General features: G+C 44.1%; 1 protein-coding gene across 3 annotated transcripts in view; it reads right to left on the bottom strand.

Annotated features, from left to right (window-relative positions):
* The window catches only part of LOC106822376 (major allergen Equ c 1-like), a 441,100-nt gene extending 432,473 nt beyond the window's left edge, over positions 1 to 8,627 (bottom strand). For 2 of the 3 annotated variants that reach the window (XM_070518962.1, XM_070518963.1), the window contains exons 1-4: positions 8,464 to 8,627; positions 7,966 to 8,102; positions 7,190 to 7,263; positions 6,413 to 6,523 (exon numbers count right to left, since the gene is read on the bottom strand). In XM_070518962.1, the coding sequence (XP_070375063.1) occupies positions 6,413 to 6,523; positions 7,190 to 7,263; positions 7,966 to 8,102; positions 8,464 to 8,559 (418 nt within the window). In that variant the 5' untranslated portion in view covers positions 8,560 to 8,627. Of the gene's footprint in view, positions 1 to 4,492; positions 4,773 to 5,729; positions 5,776 to 5,952; positions 6,055 to 6,412; positions 6,524 to 7,189; positions 7,264 to 7,965; positions 8,103 to 8,463 lie in introns of those variants that run through there. The other variant, XM_014827557.3, reaches the window with a different exon arrangement.
* Between the last annotated feature and the right edge of the window lie 18,771 nt (positions 8,628 to 27,398).

Here is a 27,398-nt window from a genome sequence, read left to right as displayed (position 1 = left end):
ATCAGCAAGATGGTAGACTAGGAGGTGCCAACCCTTATACTCCCACAGAAACACCTATTTCAACAACCACTCATGGGTGAGGCTTCCTTGTGGGAGTCTGGAAGTACAACTGAGAGGTTCCAGCACCCAGGTGGAGCAAAGTCGTCCAAGACTAGATGCACTGAAGAAGGTTTCACTTTGCCCGTGTCACCCCACTCCCAAGGTGGCACAACATTGGCATCTCTGGGAGCTTGATAGAAAGCAGAATCTCAGGTCCCACCCCAGACCTGCTAAATCAGAGCCTGCAGTTTCACAAGATCCCCAGGGAATTGCATGCACGCTGTGAGAAGCGCTGCATTATCCTACATTTAGCAATCCATGAATGAGGTTTTGCATTTGTCTGTGTGTTATTTAAAATGTGTGTGAGTGATATCATACGACACATACCATTTAACAACTACCTTTTTTCTTTCAACAATTTCTGTTTGAGAACTAACAATGCTAATATAGATCTAGTACATTCTCTTTTAATTTGTTGAAGAAAAGTCACACTTATGTTGCTGATAATGAAATCTATTATTAAATCAATCTGTAGTGGCATTGATTTATTGCAATCAGGTACAAATGGAGATGGTGAGAGACTTAAAGTTCTCTTTATTTTTAAAAAAGCAGTCTTTTATTTCCTGTGGGCATCACAGCCACTGGGGGAATGTACTTCCGAAAGAAAAGCGATTACTATTTATGGCTTTAAGAGTAAAGGTTACACGCCTAGGAAAAAATAATGAGTTTTTAAAATCCAGATGTCTTGATGTCAGTGAGAACAGCCAAAGTAAATTAGACCAGCAAGGACACTTTTATGCTAACAGGGTGGATGTACAGAATACAAAGGGTCATTCATCCTAACTTGAATAGAGATTTACATTCTTAATCTTTCTGGAAACTAGCTGGCAAACATCCCCAGGCTTTGATCTTTATCAGACATAAATTGGTCCACATTTCAGAGGTCCTTTAACTGACCAGATCTTCAATAACAAGTGCAATGTCCGGCTTATTCATGATTTTAATCACTCAAGCCTAGTTAAATGTATATGGGGTATGGTGAAGATTTGCTAGCTGGGGCAATTGAGAGAACCTAAAAGATGTGGTCAGTTTACTCGAGGGCTGGTGTTGGGCATCAAGGATTCAGCTGTCACAGCCTGGAAAGCTGGTAACTCTCATTACATGTTGGGAAAACATTTGGTCAAATGGTTCCTGCTGTACCTTGGAAAATAGAGCATGTGTGGACGGGGCCTGTAGCTAAGGGATGAAATGGAAAAGACTCAGGGTGTTGAAATATTGGTATCACGTGCAGAATTTCTTGCTCATTTCAGCAAAACTTAGATGCGGGAAGAACTCAGGCTAGAGCCACCGAGGCTGCAAACAGAGAGAGTGAAGGTAGCACAGCTTTCCAAAGGGAGGCCCCCTCTGCCTGAAGCCTCACTCTAAGTTGAGTGAGAGTCACTGCTTCTTTACCCCAAAGTGAAGGGGTTGTAAGTAGTGGCTGTGAAGTGGAAGTCTGGTCTTAGGAGAGAATGCTGCTGTCATGAAAGGTTGTGAGCCTGCAGGCAAAGAAGGGATTAAGGGCTCACCCCACCCAAATCCATTGTTTTAGATGTCCTCAAAGTAGCCACCATTAAATTGAGCAAAGCAAATGGGCTGGGAAGGGCATAAGGCCAATCTAGAAAAACACCAGAGTTTCCAGGCTTAACTCTATGTCTAGATAAGATTTTGGGGGTCTGGTTATCTGCACATGGAAGAGTCAAGAGGCAAATACATCCAAAGCCTACTAAGTTTTTGAGGAATTTGCATGGCCAAAAAACATTCAGATCTGGCCTATAGCAAAAGCATGTGACTCTTTAATCCTCAAAATAATGTCTCCAAACCCGCACAAGCAGGAAGTAGATGTGGCCATGGGGGATAAGTGACAAGGAAGAACCTCACAGAGCCAGGGCCCAAGGAGGACAGTAGTCATAAGACCATGCTTCCATCACATTCTCTTTTCCCTTAATTCTTGCACCTCTGCTTTAACCACACAGATAAGCACAACGTCCTAGGGTTGGTGGAGAAACAAGATAGAACAGGGTTCCTGAATTACTACTTGGTAGGGAGCTGCCAGCCAACTTGGAACACATACTTCAGATTGTTCCCAGAAGGGCAAAATTAATTCTGTCTTCATTAAACCATACTGGATTATGGTTGAGTCTCTTTTTTATAGCAGCCTAGCTAGATAAACTAATTAAATGTTCAGAACTGAGATATTTATCTTTTCCCACTTAGCTGGTTCTTTCAGCTGACTGGAGTAAATGACAATTCCATCCTTCAGCTGCTCAGACCAAAATTCCTGGAGGCCTCCTGTGTCCCAGCCCCTACAGGATGCATAGCATTGAACCAGGCCCTGCACTTGTGGTTTAGCTTGGTGCCTCCCAGAATTCCAGGCAGCACATGCATGGAATGGGCCTGGGTTCTAGTCCTAAAAATGTTAATACTCTTCAACCAAAGACCACCAGCGATATCCTTGTAGTTGATTAGCTGGGTTGTTGCTGCAGCTAGCAAGAATGCTCACCATTGGGAACCATGGGTATCTCAGCGAGAGAGCGTTAGGAAGAATCTACTATAGGATTTGGGGAGAATCTAAGGAAGCTCTAGATTTGGTGCTGTCAGAAAGCAGGGGCAAGTCTGTGATTGGATATCCCAATAAATCTTGTCTATAGGGAGTGGAGATAAGCATGAGAATAAAGTTGTAATCGGTAAAGAAGTAGCAGTCACTCATTCTAGCAGAGAGAGGGGCATGTTTGTAGATTGCACAGTGATCTTGCTTCTATGATCTTGGAGTGACCTTGTGTGATGCTGATGTTTTATGAGATTGTTTCCGTCCAGCAGAACAACCTGGCCTAGCCGTGAGCATCAGGCCAGCCTGTGATAACATGGAAGCCTCGCTATGGGAGTCAAGCCAGTTCCAGGATAGCAGCGGCTGCTTTTTTTCTTTCTCAAATGCGTGGCGATGCCTCTTTTGTAGGCCTCAGGCAGTCAGCTTCTTTCTGTGACCCCAAGTGCGGGAGAGGAGCTGTCTTCAAATTCATTCTCACTCAGCCCCTGCTTCTCAGAGGTATGCATCTTCGGCTGCATCCCCACCTGGCCGTTGCTACACTTGTCTCCACCCCTGCACATGTGACCCAGATCTGTACTCAGGACCCAGGGGGCAGGGCTGCTCTGGCCTGTTTACCCACATCATTCCCACCTGTTCTCTTTCTTTCTTTTCTTGTGGAAAGAACCTCTCTGTCTTTGATCTACAAACCTCTTCACTCCTTGCTGTTGAGCGTTCTTAACATTTCATGCCTCATTTACATAAAATGTCAGGATTTGGAGGGTAGGTTTCAGTGTGAGCTCAAGCTGCCATCTTGACCTGGGATCAGCTGAGGGTCTTTTTGTGCCTCCCTCTGGGCTGCAGTTTCCTGACCTGTGGTACAACCCAGCCATCTTCACCATCAATGTGGCCCTGCTTGCATTGATTGCTACAGTAGTTAATGTTCTCAGCTATCTCAAGGAAATGCTGGGCTGTGCCCTTCTGGATATCAGCTGTTCTGACCCCTAAATGCCAACATTTATAAATGAAAGATTCTAATATGACAGATTGATTTTCTGCATAGCCTTTTGTCACATTTCAGCAAACCAGACCCATTGCTTCAGTCAGGAGTCGTAAGCCTGAACCTAACTTATCTTCTGATCTGGAGGTGGGGTAAGATGTGGGGAGCATCAGATGCCTAGAAAGCCTTCTCTCCATAAGCTTATGTCCATGATGACTGAGTCATTCTTTTTGCAGGACAACCCCCGCCCATGTCTTGCTCTGCCCCAACACCCATGTGTAAATTTTACACTGTCAGGAAAAGATGATAAGTAGAGGAAGATCTTTTATTTTCCTTTCTCCAAAGACTGCAAGCTCCATAAGGAAGAAGTTAATAACATTTAGCCTGCTTGATGCCTCCTGACTGTACCAAGTACAGATTGCTGAGGACAGGTATTGCTCACATGTCATGGAATCTCACTGAATATGTTCACAGTGGGTAACAGCAGTGGTTGAAGGAGGTTTCCCAAGAGTACAAAAGGACACTGGCCATCTCATAGGATGGATGACACAGAGAAGCTGGGATGTGGAGGCACACTCTGAAACATGTCCAGGTGGTATCAGCCTCAGCGGGATCTGTCTCTCAGTAACTCATAGAAAAAGAGAATTGTAGGATGGGCCAAATTATAGGGCAAGTCTTATAGTTTGTCTCAGCAGCTCACTAAGAAAGAGGCAAATCAAAGGGCAAGCAGCCCTCACAGGGACAGAGAATTACTGCAGAGGAGGGAGAATCCTGAAACTCAGGGAAGATTCTGAGAAGCTAGAGGAGGGTTATGGGTACAGGGCCAAGGAAGCCCCCTCATTTGCTTGCTGTCGGCCCCACATCTCTCACACACACAAAGACAAGTCACATGACTGCAAGGCTAATCATTTATTGATCAGGTGGAGGGAGGTCTCAGCATGGTCGAGTTCTGGGCATGGCAGAGAGAGTGGGAATTTGGGAAAAACCTTTGATTCTTGGTGTGTTGAGGAGTCTTCCTAGACAATTAGAGAAGTTCCAGAAGATGCAGAGATAATGCCTTCACGTGCGATAGTGATGGAAATCAGGTCACAGAACTTGTCACAAGATGTCATGGGGATCACGGAGCGAAGATTCTGGAGCCCAGGTGAGGAAGTATTCACTCTCACTCAGCTACATAAGCCAATGAGAAAGAAAACACAGAAATTTATTAAGCACTTATGGATTGAATAGAAGACAAAGAGAACTTCTATTAGAGAGAAAAATGGTGAAGACACAGATATCAACCTGCATTGTAATCTACGTTATTTGCCAGAACAGTGGGAGGGAGGACACTGAGTAAGTGACGTTTTTCTTCTATTGCTGCTTCCATCTTAACCTTCCCTCAACTAAGGCTATGAAACCCAGAATGGAAGCGATGAAGGAACCTGGGCTCATTTCGGCCACCTTCACCATTAGAAGTTTTGAAGAATTTTTGATAAATTGAAAAATAATGTCTAAAGCCATAGCTACCTTTGATGAAGTGCTGACTTTGTGCAAGCTATAGTGGCTAAGACTTCCACATACATTGTCTGAATGAAGCCCCACAGTAAATCTGAGGCAGGAAACAGATGAGGAAACTCAGAGTCCATTTTCCAGATCAGAAGACAACTGGAAGGTGAGACAGCTTTATTCTCAGATTAGAAGTTAAGGCTGTACAGAGATCAAAGGAAGCCATTTTTACCATAAATTGGAGGGTGAGATGGCCTTCTGGGCTTGGAAGACGGACCACAAACACAGAATGTATTTGTGTCATACTCACACCCTATTACTCTTTTCTCATTTAAAACTTTAAGGCTTAATGATTTTTAGCACATTATCAGTCACTGAGCCCTTTTCACCAGCAATATTATCCACACAGGAAATCACTATGTAGACATCATTGTTTCCCTTTTAATTGCATAGATCATTTGCTCAGAAGCTCATGGTAGGAGTGGGTCCTGAACCCGGGTCCTCCAACTCCAAATTTCAAGCTCTCTCCACAAGCTGCCTTACCAAGTTATTTTTATTGTAATCTTTAGACATAAACCCCTAATGCTTTTGGAAGACACTGATCCCTGGGCCACCCCCTCACCACCAGAGATCACCCACCTCTAAGCCTGGCCCACTCCGTTCCCTCGTAGCTGGAAACAGCGATCTGTAGAGGTAGAGCAGAGCACATTCAAACCAATTGCAGTTTATTTCCCAGAGAGAAGCCAAATGATTCTCAAGATTAGGACAAAGGGGATTGATTGGAGGTATCACCTTCTCTGGGATTTCTCCTTTCAGTAACATGGGAATTTAGGAAGAGAAAACCAGAGATAGCTGAACCTACCGGTTTGAGTCAGGTCAATTATGTTTTCCTTAACAATTCCTTGTTTTTGGACAATTTTCACAAACTCTTCCTTGATTTCTGGACTCACATCTGGTTCTTGGGCTGTAGGAAGAGTGATGGTAACTACTGTGTTCTGTATATTTGTCACTGAGGCTCATGAAGGGCGTGGGGCTCCAGATGGATGGGAGGATGGATGGCACTGATTGGGTGCTTAGGCAGAGTCTTGGGGATGGGATGTAACCTGTCTTGAATTTGACATCTTTAGAATATCCTTCTGGCATGATGAGAGATTTCGTCATCTTCCCATCACCCAGCCTGAGGGGTTACCAAAGGTGAGTATCTGTCCTCAGAGGAGGAGAGACATTCCAGGATAAGATTGGGAGGACCACTTTGTCTCCAGCCTTCCTTCCTCCCCGTTTTTCCCCACCCTAGGATGAATGCTAGCATGAAAATACTCTACCATAGAACTCCAACAGTTGGTATGGTCTGTCCTTGTCAAAATTCACAAGATAAAGAATCATATGTTCATTATTGCCAAATTCACTTATGCGAAGTACATTGTATCCATCATCTGTGGAGGAAAAAGAACACAGCTCAGACCTTCTTTGGTCCATAGGAAGCAAGTAAAACCCTTTACTTATTCTCTCCCACTAACCAAATTCACATGCATATCCTGGAAGAGATAGCAAGTGATAGCTAATGTCTTTCATTTGCATCTCCTGGGCTTCATCAGGTGACATCTAAGGGATGCCGGCAGGTCGACTACTATGGTAGGAAAATTCAGGTGCAGTGGTAACTCATCCTCCATCATGTTCCCTGCCTCTCTTGGCCATCTCTGCCAACTGTGTGTCTCTGTCCTCTCTATAAGCCCCTTTGGCATTATATACCCAGTGCGACATCCTGAGCAGTGTGCTGTGGCAATGGTCACCAGGTGTCATTAGAAAGTGGGCAGAGAATGAGAAACTGTTCTGCCAATTTATTCTCTTTTTTTTTTGCCAATTTTCTTTTGTTGCAAGAGGTACATATGACCAAATTACCTTCTTTATCTGATGGTATTATGTGCGAGGCATCTGCTTTTATGCACAAGGATCTCCCAAATTCAGGATACTAGCTATTAGAGGACCTCCATTACGTTGCCTAAATAAGCACTGATCAATAATTGAGCAAGATCTTGAAGATATTGGAGTTTAGTTGCAGCTGAAAGTAGAATTTGGGAAGACTTCTTTTGTATACTTACACTTAACACTATATACACCATCCTCTTCTGTTTTGTCAGCAACCACAGAAAATTCAGTACACTCTCCATTTACCCTGCAAAACACAGTGAACTGATGCCCAGGAGACACTGATGTGGCGGGTCCCTCACACTGTACCCATAACTTGAGTTTCTGATTCCACTTAACTGTTTAACATTTTGCTGTGCAATTTTCAAAGAGCTTCTATTTCCATTATTTCACTTTATTTGATACTTTGAGAATGAGTCAACTACTCCTATCCCTGTTACTCTACCATTACGTCCCACTATTACTGTTATTACAGCTACTTGTCTTGATAACTGGCTGAGTGCTCACCATGTGCCAGCCTCTCAGATAAATAAACATTACCTCACTTGGTCCTCATAAAAAGCCATGAGAGAGAATCATTGTCATCCTCTTTTACCCAAGGGAAAATTGGGGGTGGAAAGAGATGAGTTGTCTTGGTCACACAACCAGTAAGAGAGATTCAAGAGCTAGATAGGCTGTTGATTACACATCCTCTAACACTATTGAAGATTCTGATACCTCTTTACCCCTTACCTCCTCCACTTTCATTTAAATTTATTCTTTCCAGCAATTCTTATCTCTGAATCTAGAAAAGCCCCAGGTTCATCAAGCCCTAGATCAGCGCCAGATGAGGGGCTCTCATTTTGGATACAGGCCCAGAAGGCAGGTGTACGTGTGTGTGTGTGTAGAGGTCCAAGACCATAGTGAGGCTTCTGTTTTTCCTTCCCCAAGTTAAAAAGGCTGCACTTACTTTGTCTGATATTCACCATACAGAGAAGAGTTGTCCAAGACACGGATGACGTCCACAAATATCCTCATGCTACCGTTTTGTTCTATCTTTTCCTTAACATCTGAAGCTAAGAAAATGGAATACCACTCTCCTGAAATCTGCAATAAATAAATAAAATGATTGGATAAGAAAAGAGGGGAGTGGATACCACATGAACACTTGTCTTCTTGAACTCAGTGCTGTGGGCCAGGTCTTATAATGGTGATGTAAAGATGGAATTAGAACTAAGGTCAGTTGACACCACATCTAGGGCTCTTTCCACTGACCCTCCAGGGAGAATGGAGGTCCCCAAGTGTTGTCATTCTTTAACATGGTACAATTGCTCTTAGTTCAAGGTCTGCAGGAACTCCTTTTGTCTAATATGTCGCCCAACTCCTGCCCTCTGGCAGGGCCACCTTGCGTCAGAATCCTCCGAACCGCCCCCCACAGTCAGAAGTCACTCTGCTCTACCGACTCTACCTTTGGAATATCGAAGTTTCTTAGCGCAACATCACTGTTTTCTTTCTGTTGGGCACAGACAAGAATCAGCCCGAGACACAGCAACAGCAGCTTCATCCTGGCCGGGGACAGCACTGACTCCTCTATAGTCACCGGGAGTGAGTCTTTCCCTGATGGTGACTCCACTCCCCAGCTCCTCTCTCTTTATATCCATTCTGGGTCCAGATATTTGTCCCCGGGGCACCATCTTTCCTTCTCCCACTCCATGAAGTGGTCCGTCATTCCCCGGTGTGAGGCCAAGGATTGTTCCTGCCCTTTTGAAACTTGGCAGTCCCATATCTTTTAGATCTACTTAGTGACTTTCAATTTCTGAAAACACATACTCAATAAAAATAGTGGATGCTATAAAGGGCTGCCTTTTGGAAGCAGATTTAACTGTGGACCTAACTTGGAATCAGAAAGCCAATGATGTGTGGCAAGAATGGAGTATAACAGGGAAATGGAATGTGTGGGGAATCTATGTCCCAACGCTCACGTCATGTACAGAATTAGGTGAGTTACTCCACTTTTACTAGCCTCAGAAACAAAGAAACTGTCTCTACCAAAGATAATAGTACCTATCACAAAGCATTAAAATAGAATTGACTGAAATAGTGTTGAATAAAATGTTGTCTTTAAAGTGTGATGCCTGATATCCAGTACATTTTAACTCCTTTTCCGTATTCTCAGAACTCAATCCCTGCAGCCTTTACTTCCCCCACAATGAATGAACAACTGTTCAGTCACTATGGGCACCTCACTATGCCATAGGCCCCATAAGAGGAATGGAGAAGTACAAGATGTCATCCCTTCCTTCAAGCAACTTTCAGTGAAGGCAGAGAAATGTTTCATATACTCAATAAAAACTTAATTCTACAAGCGTATGAAATAACCCAACTGAGTGGGACCAAGACCAGACCACTGTAGGTCAGAAAGGGGCTGATGCTAGGGAGGTGGCATCATGTAGAAAGTGCTTAAGAACACAGGCTTTGGAGTCATGTAGACCTGGGCTTCATTCCTATCTCCGCCATTTTGAAGCCATGAGGACCGATTTAGCAACTCTGAGTCTTCACTTCCTCTTAATGGGGGAAGATCCGCCTATAGATTGCTGTAGGGATTCAATGGGATGATGTGCGTAGAACCCTCAGCATGGTGTCTGGCACACACTGGGCTGGTGGAATCAGAGAATTATTTCTGGAGAAAGTGGGAGTTGGGGAAGGTCATGAATGTTAGGGAGGGTATGGAGATATGGAGAGCTTGTGGGAAGAGGATTCCAGGTGAGAGGAATCCTATAAATTAGGCTCCTATGCTCCGAGCTGGGGCTTGTTTAAAGCTATGGCTTATTTCTGCCTCGTGCTAATGCCCCCTCCTGCACTCCCCACAACAGAAAGAGGCTAGTGTCATGGGAGGAGCTGGGGAGAACATAGGAACTGTGGCATTATATCCGTGGCCTACTCTAAAAAGTCATCCCAGCCCCTGGGTGATCATTGCTGGTTCATACTCAAGTAGCATCTAATCCCTGGTATTTTGAGGCCTATATAACTTTAGCCATCATGGGCTGGCTGTAAGATTTCCTGCCCCTGAGAAGGAGAAACTGAGCTTGATAAATGGTGGCAAAGACTGTACTTTATTCCCTCTATTTGATTCTTTCTGAGAATAGATGGCAGCCTATGAGAAACCAGGTGTTCGAAATGAACCCTACTCTTCCTGGCTATGATGCTGAGGAGAGAGTCAGCCACCACTACTGCACACACCATCTCTAGCCATCCTACAACCACGGCTAACTCTGCACTCTTAGATCATAGCACAATATTGTAACTCTCTGCTTCTGGTGGAGATGTCTTTCTTGTTCACCCCTGTACCTACTATAGCACCTGATATGTAGGATCACCTTTGGAAGGATCGTACACTAAAGCCTCTCTTAAAAGCACTAGGGATTCTTGTTAATAGAAGGAACCTTATAGAAAATCCCATTGTAAATAGAAATATTACTCTTGGGTAGTGACCTCCTAGTAGATATTATTGGGTCACAGGAGTAGAAAGAGAGCATGGAACCGAAGTCTATGATCAGATTCCTATGTTTTGGATGATCTTATCTACTAATATCTGAGTTGACCATTCCCCACTCTGATTATTCACTTCCATTTCAAATCTTCCACATTTTTGGTGGTCAGCATGAACATCGCCAGGACAGCCTGTAAACACTGAGACAGTAAGGTCAAGGCTGCAAAAATACCCAAGACGTGTGATGCAGTCCAGCCAAGGACTTGATGAAAGAAAACCCAGGCAAAAATAAAAGCTGAAAGAACACTAAATCAATCAGGAGTGATGCTTAGCTTTACAATAGAATTCCCACGAATAAGACTCTTGTACTGCATTAAATGTTTGTGGTAGGAGCTGTGGATTAATGATCTGAAAACACTCTCACAACTTGTAGATGATTGATAAATAGCACAGGCGAATGAATTATCCACCTTTATATTGGGGAGGATGGGAAGAGGTAGAGATGTGGAAAGATGACACAAAAATAAAACAAAACAAAAAGTAACCACTGATCTTATGTCCCAGATGACGGTGTAAGCACGTGGAATAAGGATTCAATGTACGAATGTTCACTTGGCCACCCATCGATGGGGAAAATGTCTATTGTATAATGCAAGATATCCAAGTACAGCATTTGACTGTAGAGCAATTTTTCCTGTGGTGTATTATGTTGCTTTAGGCGATGATGCTAATGAAGGATTTTTGAAAAATGATTCAACCGAATTCAGCTACCATTATTAAATGCCTACTCTATACTAGGCCTTTACCAGACACTATGAGGGCTGAATAAATAAGAAAGACAGGGGCTGTGTCCTCAAGAAACTCCTAGCTAGTGCGAGGATGATTTGAAAACAATCTAATTATAAGGTAGAAAGTAAAAAAAAAAAATTATATAGGAAAACAGAGAAGCCAGCAATAATGAAGAAGAGGAATAAGAGGAGAAAAAATGAAACGTGATTTGATTCCGTTATAGCCTGACCACCCAATTCTAGGTATGGAGCCAGTATTTTTCCCTCCAGACGAGCAGAGCTTCCCCTACAGAACACGAGTTGTAATAGACTCTGGTCCAGTGGAGAGGGAAAGAGAGGGTCTTCTGGGAAGTAAAGGTTTTGAGGAGAAAGGGTGAGAGTTGGGTTGTTCTTCCAGCCTATGGGCCCCAAGAGAACGGACTCCCTCCTTTCTGTAAGGGGACAAACAGCACTTCTGATGAGCCAGTCTGTCAGAACAACAGTCGCATTTGGACCGAGTGCACATCCCGTACTCCGGTGCCACCCTGAAGAAACAGCCTTTGGACCTTCTCTTTTGTGGAACCAACTGAGTATGGTCCTGATTCTTGTTAAGAGTAGCCAGTCTTTCCAGAACTGAGCTGTCCAGGCCACAAATATCTACCAATCTTTCTACAATAGAGACCTAATATTCAATCATCTTCCCACATTTCAATGTAGCATTGACACCTGAATCCAAACTGCTAGAATACAGTCAAGTTGCATCAGCTACTTTTACATATAAGGCCCTTAAGGCTTCAAGAAACTTAGAAACAATCTGACAATCAAAGAAAGAAGGTCTTATTGAAAGCCATGTTTGTTCAAGTAAGAGATTGTGCCAGAATCCACTTACCAAGGCAAACAGTTATAAGGGAGATGCATTTTGCAATAGTACAAATGTCATCAGTCCAGGAAACAGGTAGACAAAAATAATATTTTGATCTCAGAAATAGAGTCAGAACTCAGTGGGTATTAAACAAGTGCTTTACAAATATTATTTCATTTAATCCATTATCCTGTTTTACAGAGGTATGAACTAAGGCTCAGGGAAGTTTAAACTTACCAAGATCACCCAGCCAGTAAGTGGGAGAACCCATAATTGGACCCAAGACTCTTTGATCCCAGAGCCCCTACTCTTATCGACTTCACTATGTAGGTTGAGGCTTGATGTTTCTGACACGAAGGACAGATGGAACAGGGACAAGTAGTGCTTTAGACCCTCAGAGTTGTCTGCCTGGTAGTTGCTACTGACGAAGCTGCATGTAGATTTCCCCAAAATGTGGCCCTATGGGTGTAGCTGCAAGAATCTGATCAAGCGAAGGACAAGTAATAACTGTCTCAGTCAACAAATATTTGAGGGATGAGTGGATGGATGGATGACCTGGGGAGTGTAGCTCTTCTAATAAGGAAGTAGGAGATGCTTCCATACCAAAATCAAAACTATGCCCTTTCCTTCATGACTTCAAGTTAAGTACCTGGTCAACAACCACATTAATACTTCCTCACCCTATACCAAATATAGGGCATTTTATAAGTGACCCAAGAGACGAGTAACAGTCTGCCAGGTAGCTGAGAAAGGCCTGGCCTAAATCATGACAGTGTTTGGGAAGGGACTTATGGAGTTCACATATGACCAGATAAGAGTCTCTTTAAACCAGGCAACTTGATTGAAACTAACTGCCTGCCTGGAAATGGACTTAGTGACTTTGTCTTGTCACACTTGATTAATTGGAAAAATCACACACTGAGAAAGCCAGTGGGAACATTCAAACTGTGTTATAGAATATCAAGGCATAGTCAGTGCCAAGAAGATCAAGAAATACAAGTTTGTTTGGTTCATGTGCCAGAGTGGAAGGACACCTTGGTCCCCAGCATCCAGGATGAGTGTGCATATTGCTGGTACTGGCTCAAATCCAGTTCTAAAATATCGACTCCCCAGGTTCCTTGGAACTAACAACATCCTATCTGTGTCAGCTGGGCCCTCCGGAGAGCAGATGCCAAGATAGATTTAGGAGTGAAAAAAGTTCATTGGGGAGTAGCACTTGAGAAAGGAAAAAGGCAAGAAGCAGGATTAGGAAAGAGGAGTCACCAGACCACGAGGTAGATCTGACAAAGTCTCCCTCAGCCCAGCGGGGAGGTCTGGAGCGTGGTAGAGGAGTCCCGTGTTAGACAGAAATGGATAGGCCCTTTTACCGAAGTCTTGCTCAGTTGTTGGCTGCGGCCACCCCTAGAAGATCTGCTGTACCTCAACTCAAGATTTGAGGCAAATCTGAAGGAATTAACAGCAGAGGCTGCCAGCTAAACACATTCCTCACAGCTGGGCATGAGTCCTTTCTTGAAGGCAGAATCTGAGCAATACATCTCTGTGTCTGGCACACCATCCTAATATCCAGAAATAGGTGGTCTCCTCAAAAGAGGTCCAGAGTTCTCTTCCCACATGGGATAGGGGCAGTGATGGAAGCAACCTTTACCTCTTTTCTAGTTGGAAATTTCTACCACAACATGAGAGTTCCCTGTAGGTAAGAAAACCAAGAATCTCCATGATTGCTGTCTCCAGATCCACTCACTAAAATTCAGCAAGTACTTCCATGTGGCCCCAGTTTATCCAGAAGGCCATCTAGGACTCCCTCAGTAGGACATCATTTAGGACCAATTTATTCCAGTGATGGTGACACCACCCAGCTTGGGAAGGGGGAAGAGAGTTTAGACAGTGGGAAGAATAATCATAAGTCTTGGATCCTTGACCCTGAGGGAAAGGGTTAAGGAGCCCCAAAGATAAAAATCATCCATGTTACAATTTTGCCATAGGCTGGGCCTAATCTGTAAACTAATAAAATCTGCTTCATACCATCAATGTGGGGATTTGATGAAATTACTTTGTTATAGAGCTTGGCACAGTGCCTGGGAGATAGTAAGTGGTCAATTAATGGAAGTTAATCATACTCCTTTATTCATTCCACAAATAGTCATCACTGGCTCACTATCCAAGCACTGAGTGCACATCGTTGATCAAAATAGCTCCGACCCCTGTCCTTACTGGGATTCTAAAGTGGCCTGTTTCCATTTAATCTTCACATTCTGCATCCCACAAGGTCAAGAGGATGGCACGAGGAAAAACACCAAACTAGGTGCCTCTCCTTTAATTGTAGCCTCTACAAAAACCCTAATTTCTTCCCTTCATGCTGCAGTCCCTGCTGGAAAGCCCTCCCTTCTCTGCCTGTTCAAATGTTACCTTTCCTCCAAGGCCCAGCCCAAGAATCCCTGTCCTTTGATTCTCCCAGAGCTCGCCCTCTCATCCTTTGTGTGTCCCCACAGTCCCTAGAGCTTTACTGTCACCACGCAGCAGGCAGCCACCTACTGGGTCATGCTAACGTCAAAATACAATTCTCAATGAGTTAAAGACACATAGCTCTCACACAACTATGTAGTGAGCATGTGTCAAACATTTAACTAACTTATTATTGAAGGAGCCAGCTGGTTCAATGACAGCTGCTTCCAAGGAGAATATGAAAAGCTGATGCCTATATTCTCAGTGAAAGAAAAACATACCGTAATAAATTTGATAAGTTAGACACAAAGTGGTCAAGGTCCTGCAGGGTAATAAATCACAACCTTTGTGGTTACCTTCTCAATTGGACAGAGATCATTTATACACTTACCAGACAAGAATAATTTGCACCTTCTCCGTTTTTTATTAATTAATCCCTAACTTAAGAATCTGGTCTCTAAACAACAGTAAATATGAACTTAAACATTGTCACATTTGCCAGGAGAACCAGATGACCCTACGAGGGCTTATCAGATAGGGCTCTTGTATGACTTTGAAAGGACACATGGTCATCTTTATAGCTTTTCTCAAATTTAGGATAATTTTTTTAAATGCTAGTTTCTATGGTTGCACGTACTTTGGAAAAGTAACAGTAACTTTGGAGTCAGGGAAACCTGGCTTTGAATTCTGACACCACACTTAAACTCTGTGAGCCTCGGTTTCCCCAAAGAGTTGTTGCAAAGATAATGCAAAAGTTTTAGAAAGTGCTAGAATACAATAGCTTCCCAATAAATATTAGATCTTTCACTCTCTTCCTCTCCTCTTGTGAAGATAATGACCATGTTCTGTATTTCTTATTCCCCGCCCCCCAGCCCCTGGCCCAGCCAGGTTCTACTAGAATGCCTGAGCTCTGTATAGTAGGTTTTCAATAAATCCTCTCTGATGGTTTTATGTATTTCTTGTCTGACTCAGGCAAGTTCCTTCCCTTCTCTGGGCCTCAATTTACCCATTGATGGAAATGAGAAGATTCAGTGGTTCTTAACTATGGCAGCACTAGTCCTGGGGAGGTTTTGGAGGTGGGGGAGGGGGTGCAGAATTCTTGGTTTTTACAGGGACTGGAGAGTATTGACGTTTGGTGTCCAGCATCCAGGGATGGTAATCTTTCTGCAGTGCCCTGGCCAGTCCCCGACAAGGTGGAACTGTTTCATCCAACACATCAATAGCGCCCCCACTGGGAAACACTGAATGGTCTCCACAGGGCTTCGCCAATTTCACCTCTGACAACAAATTCCTGCTTCTCTGGTGTGTTTTCCGGAGGGATGGAAGAGCCCAGCTGCACTACAGAGACCTGTTTTGCTCAAAGAAAAGTATGTTTTGTTTCCAAACATTTCAGCAGTTTTCCACATTATTCTGTGCCTGAAACACAGCTTCATGTTGTTGGCCCTTTCTAGTCTGAGGAATAGTTCTTGCATTTTGCTGCTGCCAGCCACACCGAGCTGATCTATTTTCTGGGGAGAGAGACTGCTCCAGGGCACGCTTATTGGAAACTGACTAGTCTTTGCTGAGTACCCACACTTGATTCAGAGAATAGCAGGGAAATTGAAGACAAGGTCCTGCCATCAGGAGGGAAAACACAAGCCTATGACAGAGGTAACCCCAGAGTTCCAGGAGAAAGCTGGAGGCCTGCTAGCTGTATTCTGAGTGAGTTCCCTCCAAAAACCTTCTCTTCTCTTTGTTCCTTTGCTCACGGTTCTGCATCAGGCAGTTGTCTTGGTATCTCCCTCCTCTGGACACTGAACTCCAAGGAGAAAGCCACTGGGTCCCCTTCTTCTCTGTCTTCTGTTTCCTGCTGGGCTTAGCACACAGCAGGCACTAAGTTTATACACTTTTAAAACCAAACCTTGGGGCTGGCCCTGTGGCCGAGTGGTTAAGTTCGCGCGCTCCGCTGCAGGCGGCCCGGTGTTTCCTTAGTTCGAATCCTGGGCGCGGACATGGCACTGCTCGTCAGACCACGCTGAGGCAGCGTCGCACATGCCACAACTAGAAGAACCCACAACGAAGAATACACAACTATGTACCGGGGGCTTTGGGGAGAAAAAGGAAAAAATAAAATCTTTAAAAAAAAAAAAAAAACCAAATCTCATTTTCCTATCAATTCACCCTTTTCTCTGGCATCCTGAAAAGAAGCAAGTTCTGTAAGCCAACGACCAAAATGCTTTTTCTTCTCGAAAAATAGAGTCTTCATAAGACCACTCAGATTCTTTCAGTAACTAGCAAAGCTGGAAAACGAAGTAGTCACAAGGTGGCGAAAGAAACAAATTTAATTTTCCTCCAGAAGATCTAAAGAGAAAATAGGGTCTAGCTGTACTCACTTAGGCAGTTGCTTGTTGTGATGTATTGATAAGAATCAGGTTAACACAGTTGAACAGTTAAAATCTGCTAATCAGCTTAAATGATTATTTTTAAGCAATATTTTTTCAACTTTAATTAATTCAGTGTGAGGCGGGGCAATTTTGTTAGTTTCTGTAGCTTTCTCCAACTTAGAAACTTACAGGAAACACACCGGATCATATTCAGGCGACACTTGCAGAGAGCATGGTACGTTTTGAGTTGAACCACATAAAATTGCCATTTTACAGGGCAGAAAAATAACTGAATATTGGCAGTTTCATATGGTTCAACCGAGTAGTAGTGATGCTGCTGACGTTAATGATTTTCTTTTCCTGATAGGTAATTATCAATCTTCAGTGATAGAATTTTAAAACATAATTTGATCATTAATGTGAGAAACTTTAAAAAATGCCTTCAAATGCTTAAAACTGGACCGTTAAGGTTGCCTGTATGAATTTAGCAATAACTGGAACTTCTTGAGTTTTGCCCTACTTGAGTCACTTAATCTACATTAATTGAGAACTTGTTTTCTGTTATGAGTTTGAGTCAATTTTCTGGGTTGATCTGTTTTGATGTCAGCATTAGAATGCAAAAGAAATGGAAATAATTTTTTTTTAAAGATTTTATTTTTCTCCCAAAGCCCCCCGGTACATAATTGTGTAATTTAGTTGTGGGTCCTTCTAGTTGTGTGTGTGGGATGCCGCTTCAGCATGGCTTGATGAGCCGTGCCCCGTCCGTGCCCAGGACGAACCAGAGAAATCCTGGGCCGCCGAAGCAGAGCGCGCAAACTTAACCACTCGGCCACGGGGCCAGCCCCTGAAATAGTTTTTAAATAGTATATATGGAACAGATTTTTTAAAATATTTGCTTTAAAAATATACTAGTTTCTTCAACACATGATTTACAAACCTAGTATTGTACATTTTGTTTACTATAAAACAGGTATGTAAACAGTTTTGCACAATGAGAAATACCAGTCTGTGTGATGTTCCTTGTTACATGACTGTCGTGTTCAGCTTAACTGCGCGCGGTCTAGTCCATTCACTCGTGTTTTGGAGAGTGTTCTTTATTCAATGGAGTTTTAATTTAGCATAGAGCAAAATGAAGGAGAGAGGGGACAGGTCAGATACTGATGAACATTCAAGTAAAATGAGGACTGAACTAATGTCCACTTGATTTAGTCTCCTGAAGATAACAGGTGGCCTTAGAAGGACCTGTTCCTGTGGGGCTACAGGGGCAGCAGCCTCTCCACGATCTCTGTGCCTGTCCATGTTTGCACCTGTTCCAGCTCATCCCACAGATGAAAGGGGAGGAATTCATACCCCCATTTTCTATCAGCAGCTTGGGACGCAGATGAAGCTGGTGGAAGCTGGCAAAGAGGCAGACTGATGGTGCAGAGCTTGGCTGAGAGGACCAGAGGCCAGAAGTGCAGTAAGGCGCGTTGTCGCCTCCTCGTGGGCAGCCGAAGGGTCAAGCTGCATCGCACAGCCACACTGCTGCTGCTGGAGCAGCCTCTCCCTGCTTCCTTTCTTCCTCTGTGCATGGTGAGAAGGTTTCTGCAGTCAGGAGTATTCAATGGTTGCTTACTTTTGTCTTATATATATGTACATATAAATATAATTTGCAACTATTAGCTGAAGAGTCTCAGCAGAGCACAGAACTGGTGCCTATTACAAACTGCTTTAAAAATTGGACAGCCTGTTATTTTGCAAATTTGAGAAATGTAACAATGGCTTTTGGCTTTAGTCTTCGTCTTGTTGATTTCCATTCGCAAGTGCAACCTATTTTCTACACAGCTTCCAGAGCTAACTTATAAAAATGGAAATGAGATCACTTCAGTCCACTGCTCAAAATCTCCAGTGATGAGCCAGCCCTGACGGCCTAGTGGTTAAAGTTCGGTGCACTCCACTTTCATGGCCTGGGTTCAGTTCCGGATGCAGAACCACACCACTTGTCTGTCAGTAGCCATGCTGTGGCAGCAGCTTACATGGAAGAACCAGAAGAATTTACAACTGTACACAACTGTGTACTGGGGCTTGTGCGGAGAGGAGGAAGATTGGCAATGGATGTGAGCTTAGGGCGAATCTTCCCGTGCAAAAATTTTTTTAAAAAATGAATCTCTGCTCTGGAGTCCGGATTTCACCATTCGTTCCAATGAAACGCTTCTTTGAAAAAAAATCTCCACTGTCTTCCCATCACTCCTAGAAAACCATGTGAACTGTTTCTGGTGTTGACATCTCCAAGCCCCACCTCATGTCCTAGCCTGCTCCCTCTTTCACTGCCCTTTTTGATGTTTCCTTTGATGAGAATCATCACATCCACCTCGCCTGGTGTGTGTTGTGGAGAAAGAAGCGTAACAGACAGACAGTGCTCAGGATTCCTCTCGTTTTCCTGTTTTCCTGGCTGCACAGATGGATTTCTGCGAGCCTCAGTTTCCCAGCACTCATGCGGCATTGGGATCTCTGCATTGCGCCCCTCGCGCCCTTCTGTGGGTGTGGTCGAGGCTGTTGATGGTCAGCAGGGCCAGGAGTCCGAAAGCAGAGTCAAATAGGGCCGATGAGGGTAGGGAGATCAGGGAAAAGCTGGAGTCTGCTGGGCACCTCTGCATGTCTCTGTCCATCCCCACATCTCACTACAGTGACCTTCAGAGAGTAACGGCCATTGCTTTACTTCTGCCTTCCAAACTTCATCCAAGCTCCTCTCTTGGCCAACTCTAACTGGAACTGTACAGGGAAAATGGTGCTGGGAAATATAGTTCTCAGTTTAGGCAAGTTGACAGAACACAAGCCACCTATGTGGTCAAGAAGACCAGTCTTAGGAGAAGAGACCAGAAGGACAAGAATGTGCTGACCACATGAAGCATCTAGGCAAGAGCATTCAGACCAAGGGAACCGTGTGTACAAAGGCTTAGCTTATGTGAAGAATAGGAAACAGAGCAGGGTGGGCTGGATCATAGGGAGAGAGGGGTAGGATGGGATGAAATAAAGCTAAGCTGTAAGTAGGGAATGGCCAGATCACGGGGGGCTCTATACGGCAAGGGGTTTGGATTTTATCTGAAGTGCAGCTCATCGACGGGTTTTAAGCAGGGAAGTGACATGAGCAGATCTGAGTTTTCAAAAGGTCACACCGGCTCCTGTGAGCTGGAACCGCTTGTGGTGGGGTGAGAGAGGAGGCAGTAGAGAACACCCTGCACATAGATGTTTGTGTGTGAGCGTGGGTTTCTGTAACCCAGATACCTGGAAGGGGATCTCTCAGTCAGGAGGTAAGCACGTTTGACCTTTAGGCAACTCGCTTCGGTATCACCTCTTTGAAGAGCCTTCTATGACCTTGCCATCTAGCTATGCCAACCCCTGTTGTTACTTCATGGCACCTATTTATTTTCTTCCTAGCACAGAAATGATGTATAAGATCTTGTGTTTATTTGCTTTTTTATTATCTGTCTTTCCCATGAAGGCAAGACCCTGTCTTATTCCCCATTATACTCACTGCCTAGGACAGTGCCTGGCATCGTAGACAGACAGTGAGTGAAGATTTATTGGATAGATAATTGCTCTCCAAAATGCCTGAACAAGTTTATACTTTCAGCAACAACATATGAAAATCTGCTTTCCAAATTCCTCAACCAAAAAGGATGTTACCACTGTTTTGTCGGGGTAGGGGGCAAACAAATGATATTTTGATATTTTGTCACTTATTTACATTTTAAAATTAAAACTGCAATGAAATGTCTCTATATACTAACCAGAATGGCAAAAAATAAACAAACAAAAAGCCTGACAACAGCAAATATTGGAAGAATGTGGAACAACCAGAATTCTCATACATTGTTGGTGGAATGTACACTGATACAATGGATTTATATTCTGGTGAATGAAAAATCCGACAGCAAGGACAGTCACACTTCAATTCGAGAACACTGGAGAAAAAGAAAAGAGCCTAAGACTTACAAAGAAAAAAATAGGACACGTACAACATCAGAATGGATTTCTTCACAGGAACCCTGGAAGCTAGAAAATGTGGAGAAATATCTTCAAAATTCTGAGAGAAAATGATTTTCAATCTAGAGTTCTACCTCCAGCCAAGCTAGCAATCAAGTGTGGGAGCAGAATAAAGACAGTGTCCCATATGAAGACTTGAACAATTTTGCTTCCTTTATCCTTTATCAGGAAGTTTCTGGAGGAAGAGATTCATAAAATGAGGAAGGAAACAAAGCAAAAGAAAGATGTGGAAATGGGATGATACATAAGAGAGAAGCAAAGGGAACGCCAAGGATGATGGGAAGGAAAGTTCCAAGAGAAAGCAGGAAAGTTGGCACAAGAGGAGACGGGGAAGAGCCCCAGGAATGTGGCTCCAGGTTTAAAAGAAGAAGGTGAAGTGGGAGAAGGAAAAAAAAGAGAAAGAGGAGGAAGAAAAGAAATAACTAAAAGGCAATTTACGCCTCTACCAGCTACTTAATGAATAAGGGAGAGGTACATAAGGAAAATAAAACTATAAAGCAACAAGGGACTTTAAGGAAAATGGAAGTTTTTAGAAGAAAAGATATGGATGACATTACACTATGAAGCTCCAGTGTAAATCACATCAAAAGGGACCGAATGACGGAAAGCCTTCAGTGCAGGCACGGGTCGTGGGACGTCTGCATGCCCAGCCGATGCTCATGTTCTTCACGCACGTGGGTGCACTGGAGGTGGCCCTGGACAAGCTGCAGTCTCTGGGGACGCCCTCTTGTGAGTGTCCACTGGTGGCACAAAGCCCACAGTCCCACAGCACACCTGGCTCTCTGGTGGCTGACTCTCCCCCGGGGCGGCCCTGCACTAGGCCATCAACATGCTCCACGCTCAGCTCAGGCTGCAGAATCGGGGCACCGTGGATCCTGATTCCTAGCCTGCAGGGGTCAATCAGTAAACTGACAAATTAGTTGCATAGGGCTGGGCGTGTGCATGTGCTTCTGAGCAGGGCCAGTTTCCTGGGAGTGCCACCTGTGCAGTCACACAAAGCCCAGGGCTCAAAAGGACCCATGCTTGATTTAATGCTTTGCTGTCGTCATCTTGAAATTCTTAATAATTTTATTTGTAAACTTATGTTGTGTTAGTGAAGTCTGAAGGGACAACGGAGCGTGTGCACGAGCACAGGATGTCCACGCCATATGTGTGTCTGCCATTCCTTGCCGTCCCATTTGCACAGAACATTCACAATGTCCCATGAACACAGAATTGCAGTGAACCCACAATGTGCAGGAATGCAGTGAGTCTCAAAAAGGGCAAGTGTGTTACACCTACAACTGAATAAATGGGGGTGCTCACAGCACCAAGAGGCCGTGCTTTCTGTGTGAACCAGAAACTCACTGCCAACTCAGAAAGAAGGCAATGGTGTTGTGAGAAACACAGACGATCAAGGAGCCAGGTCACATCCTTGTTCCCTAAAGTGACTCCCCTGGAATTACTTATGCTGAAAATTAGGACAAAGAAGGAAAGGAAAAGACAGAGCAACACGTAGCTCCCTTTCCTCTGAGGCCTTATCTACCCATCAGGAGGCTGGAGGGAGAGTGTGCTAGAACGTGCCACTGCAAGAAGCGAGATGAAAAGTGAGAGTTTTGTGCAGCGTCTCTACTGTTCTGGCAAACGAAATGCACACGCACGTGTGAATGACCAAACACAACTTTAATTCTGGTCGTTGTACAGATGGGGCACCTGCTGTTGTATTGCATTGAAAGCTGGCATTGCCCAATATAAAGACGAAAGGTAAAATTCGTGCTAATAATGTAAATTTCCTTTAATTAGAATGACATTAAATAGAAAAGAAAAGACACCAAGAAGACCCCAGAAGGGAAAAAAATTTATATTTTTGTACCTTTGGGGGCACTTTTTTCCTGCTTTTTGAACAAGGATTCCTGCATTTTCATTTTGCAGTGGGCCCCATGAATTCTATAGCCAGGCCTGCTTCCGAGGTCCAGTCCCTTGCTCATTTCTCATTTGTGTATTTTTGCTTCCTTCCCCCTCCCTCTTTTGTCTTGATTACATTAACCAATGGTTGTATAATTGTTTTTTAATTTTTTCCAAAAAATGAGGATTTTGGTTTATATATTAGTTCTACTTTAATAATTGCTGGCCTTTCCGTCTTATGCATCACTAATATCTGCTTTTCTTGTTATCATTTCCTTTCTTCTTTCTTTTGTTTTACCGTGATGTTTTTACGGGGTTTTTGAGTTGGGAATTTATTTTATTTCTTTACTTTCTCCCATTGCAACTGACACACCCTAGAGTCTAACTTCTGACTGCCTCATGCACGGCCAGCTGCGGAAAACAGCTGCAGAAAAGGCCAGGCCCTGGGAAGGTGCAGTTGAGTCTGGTGGCCGCTAGGCGGAGACAAAGCACTCGCGAGTGAGCCCACTGCCGGCTTCTAGCGCAAGTGGATCCCCGGTCTGATTACTTCTCGCGCCTTCCAGGTCGAGATCAGCCGTCCACTCGCTCTTCTCCGTCCCTCTCTCCCCACTGGGCCCTCGTCTAGCCCTGGCAGCAGACCAAAGGGGCCGTCAGGAAACCTCTGCAGGCTCCGCGAGGAAAATGGAGACCCTGAACAGAAGGTGAAGGGGCGACGGTGCCCAACCCAAGGGAGGGGAAGGGCAAACTGACCACCAAGAGCAGGAGAGCTGGAGCCCTGAGGGGGCCCGGGCGTGCGCTGAGCTGTCGGAGAGTGGTGGCAGAAGGGGGGATGTGTGTGTCCTTGTGTGTCTGTGTGTGTTCGTGCACACGCGTTCCTCCGTCTCTTGCAAGGAGAGTGAGTGGCTCTAAGACCGAGCACTTAGCGGCGGGCTTGCGGGAAGCTGACATTGTCTTGGACGCCTAAGGAGATGAAGGCGTCCAGGGCTTGGCACAGGCGCCCACTGGAGCCAGGACGGGGTAGGTAGCGTCTAGATCAAAGAGGAAATCACAAGAAAATTATAAAACATTCAGGTCAGTTAAATGACAATGAAAATACACTATATCAAAATTTGTGGGAAGCAGCTAATGCAGTGTTTAGAAGAAAATCTGTAGTTTTAAATACTTTCTTTTTATGAAAGAACAAAGGTCTAAAATCAGGAAAGGAAATGATAACACTTCAGGCCAGCCTCTGAAGTGTTCTTTGTGTGTGAGTGTGGCAGTAGGGTGAGGGTAGAGGAGCTGTGCAGGATGTGGAGAAGTAGGATTTTCCCTACTCAAGAGGGAAAGAACCAAGGTTTCTAAGTCAGGGATAGAGAACAATGTGGGAGGCATTGCTTTAATGTATGTACCACAACTTGGACAGCAGCTCCCTAACCCTATAGGATGTCATCCCTAAGCTGGTGCCTTAGCTGAGTCTTAAAGAGGCCGTTCCAAAATTCTATCAGGATGGCAGCCTCCAGGTGATATGGCATATGGTAAGACCAGTGGATTTCATGATCATATGCCCATTGTCACACATCCTTCACCATAAAATGGGCGCACTGGTCTGAGGCAATGATCCTAAATTAGGCACTCAGCAGGCTCTCCATTAGTGGTGAGGCCAGAGTCGCTGCAAACCCACATCTAGGTTCGTTGTCAATTCTGGTAAGGACAATCACTGCCTCTTCCAGGGTGGCAAGTGCCCATTATGATCAACGTGCCACAAGTGGCTGGCTGATCTCTTGGAGGATGTTACCACATAGAGGCTTACAGTCAGTCTTGCTGATAAAGATTCAGGCATTCAACAGCAACATGAGCTAGGTCAGCCATGTGAGAGGGAGACCATACTGTCAGGCTGTTCATGTAACACCATGTAACACCTCCCCCTGTAATCATGGTCTCTCAATTCATGAGCCCACTGCACAAGCACTGTAGTGGGAAATGCAGAGCCTGCCTGGTGTTTACTAGTCGAATTGTCTTGTACATCTGGTTGTTGGATGCATCTTTTGCAGAGGAGTCTTTCTGAGACACAAAGATTTGCAGTCTGTGCACAATCACACGCACCTGCCTCTTACCTAGAATTCCTTCCCTACAATACACACATTTTCTTCCTTTAAGGTCTCCGGCCAACCAGCCAAGCCATTTGCCACTGCTCAGGGGTCCTTGTAGAGCCTTACCTCAGACCACCTCTCACTTCCTCAGAAGTGGATGACCCGGTGCACTGATACAGGCCTTCACTGCTATTGTTCAAAAATACTTTCTCAAACACATGGCCAGACTTTTCCCAGAAAGTATGAGTGAATTTTTAAGCTGAAAGGGGTGGGAGTCTGAAGACCTAATATGAAAACCTCTGAATGGAAAAGAAAATCTCGCACAGTTTTTCAGGGCTGAGGAAACAAAGACCTGCCACATTTTCTACTGAGTGCCCAGGAGGGCCACATCCTGGAAAAGAAACAATCAGGAGGTAAAATAAATCTTATCAAACAACCCAGCACTAACTCAGCTTGGCTGAGGTGATGCTATCTGCTTTAAAAAGAAAGAAAGAGAACTCTTCCTGGCGAAAGATGCCATCAACTTGAATCTCTGTGGTGCATTCATCATGATGACAAGCACATAATCAAAACTTAGTTGACATGCAAAGTTCTCAGTACCACTGGCTTATAATCAAGGGACAACAAAATAGAAGAACAGACAAAATAGAAGGATGGAAAATTTCAATAGTGGGGTGGGTCATGTGGCCAAGTGGTTAGGTTCACATGCTCTGCTTCAGCGGCCTAGGTTTTCGCTGGTTCGGGTGCTGGGCACAAACCTAGCACTGCTCATCAAGCCATGCTGAGGCGGCATCCCACAGAGCACAACCAGAGGCACTCACAACTAGAATATACAACTATGTACTGGGGGGCTTTGGGAAAAAGGAGGAGGACGGGAGGGGGAGGGGAAGGGGAAGAAGAAGAAGAAGGAAGATTGGCAACAGATGTTACCTCAGGCCCCATCTTCCAAGAAAAAAAAGCTTTCTCTTTCCAGCTAAAAACTCACCTAGGGATGAAGATTAAGAACAAGTGAGAATACTTGTTTGTGTTTAATTATATGAAGAAGGCTATTTTTAGCATTAATATTTCCTTTTGTTTTCTCTCAAGGGAGCCTCCCTGAAGAGCAAGACGTTCTTTGACAACAGTTGGGGAGATAAGAGAAGTTCTTAAAAAGTTTCGTTACTTCTACCACTCCTTCCACCATAATCTCATTTTACAAGTCCTGACATTGACCAAAACACACTATTTCTAATCCTATCCTTCACCCTTGATGGAAGGAAGCCATAGGGCTTCGTGGTGTCTTCCTTGATCACAGGGAAGTCTTTCATCTGTGTGGTGATGCAGAAGTTGACACGGGTGAGGAACATACCTGTCTTATGTAAACCTGGAGAAGAGTGATTGTGGACACGGGTTCATTTTCAAGGAATAAGTTTTAGGAAAGAGGATATGGAAACTAATTATCTTGAAACCATACCTACTTCTGTTTCCATGTACCTCCAGGAATTCCTGTTTGAAGATCACTGGCTTAGCCTAACTTTACATTCCATCTTCTAATCTATAGCCAATCCCAGCCAGGATTTCTGACCTCAACATTTGCCTGACCTCTTATCCTAACACACAGAAAGGCTTCATCTGTTTGCATTCTGCTGCAATTGTGATTCATTATTGTCCTCCAGTTTCATGTACTGTAGTGGGTTGAATTGTGGCCCCCCAAAAGATATGTCCATGTCCAAACCCCTGGTAAGTGTGAATGTTACTCTTTGTGGAAAAAAAATCTTTGCAGATATAAGTAAGTGTCTTGAGACTATCCAGGTGGGTCCTAAATCCAATGACAAGCACCATTATAAGAGACAGAAGAGGAGAAGATAGACACAGAGGAGAAGGCCATATGAAGATAGCGGCAGAGACCGGAGTGACACAGCCAAAAGGAACGCTGACAGCTGCCAGAAGTCGGAAGAGGCAAGGAAGGATTCTCCTCTAGAGCCTCCAAAAGGAATGTGGCCCTGCCGACCCCTTGGTTTCAGACTTCTGGCCTCCAGAACTGTGAGACAATAAATTCTTGGGTTTTAAGTCACCTGGTTTGTGTTGATTTGTCACAGCAGCCCTTGGAAGTGAATATACGTACCTTCAGCTTCCTATGTCCATATTCGACCCAGTAGTGGAATCTACCTATGGCATAGGCCCCTGTGTATGGTGTCATTACAAAATTCATTCGAGCTTTGTTCAGAACCCTACAAATTTATCTTTGTCTACTTTGTATTATGACATTTTTGCATAATTTCATTTTAGATGTATTTTGTTCTGTAGTCTTGGTTCTACCCTTAAGAGCTGGGAGACCATGGATGAGTTACATGACCTTAGCACTTAATTTCTTATACAATTTAATTTAGCAACCAATAAATGGTAGTTCTCCTTCCTGTAAATGTAATCTAAAGGTTGGAACTTTTTAAAAGGGACCTTCAGTATTGAAATTGTTACATTAAATCTTCTTACTTTGTTTTAGGGTTATTCCTTTTCAATT

This window comes from Equus asinus, chromosome 10 (assembly GCF_041296235.1).
Source record: "Equus asinus isolate D_3611 breed Donkey chromosome 10, EquAss-T2T_v2, whole genome shotgun sequence".
NCBI classification, from domain to species: Eukaryota; Metazoa; Chordata; class Mammalia; order Perissodactyla; family Equidae; genus Equus; species Equus asinus.
The sequence above is the reverse complement of the archived record's forward strand: the minus strand, read 5'-3'. Positions and strand labels throughout refer to the sequence as shown.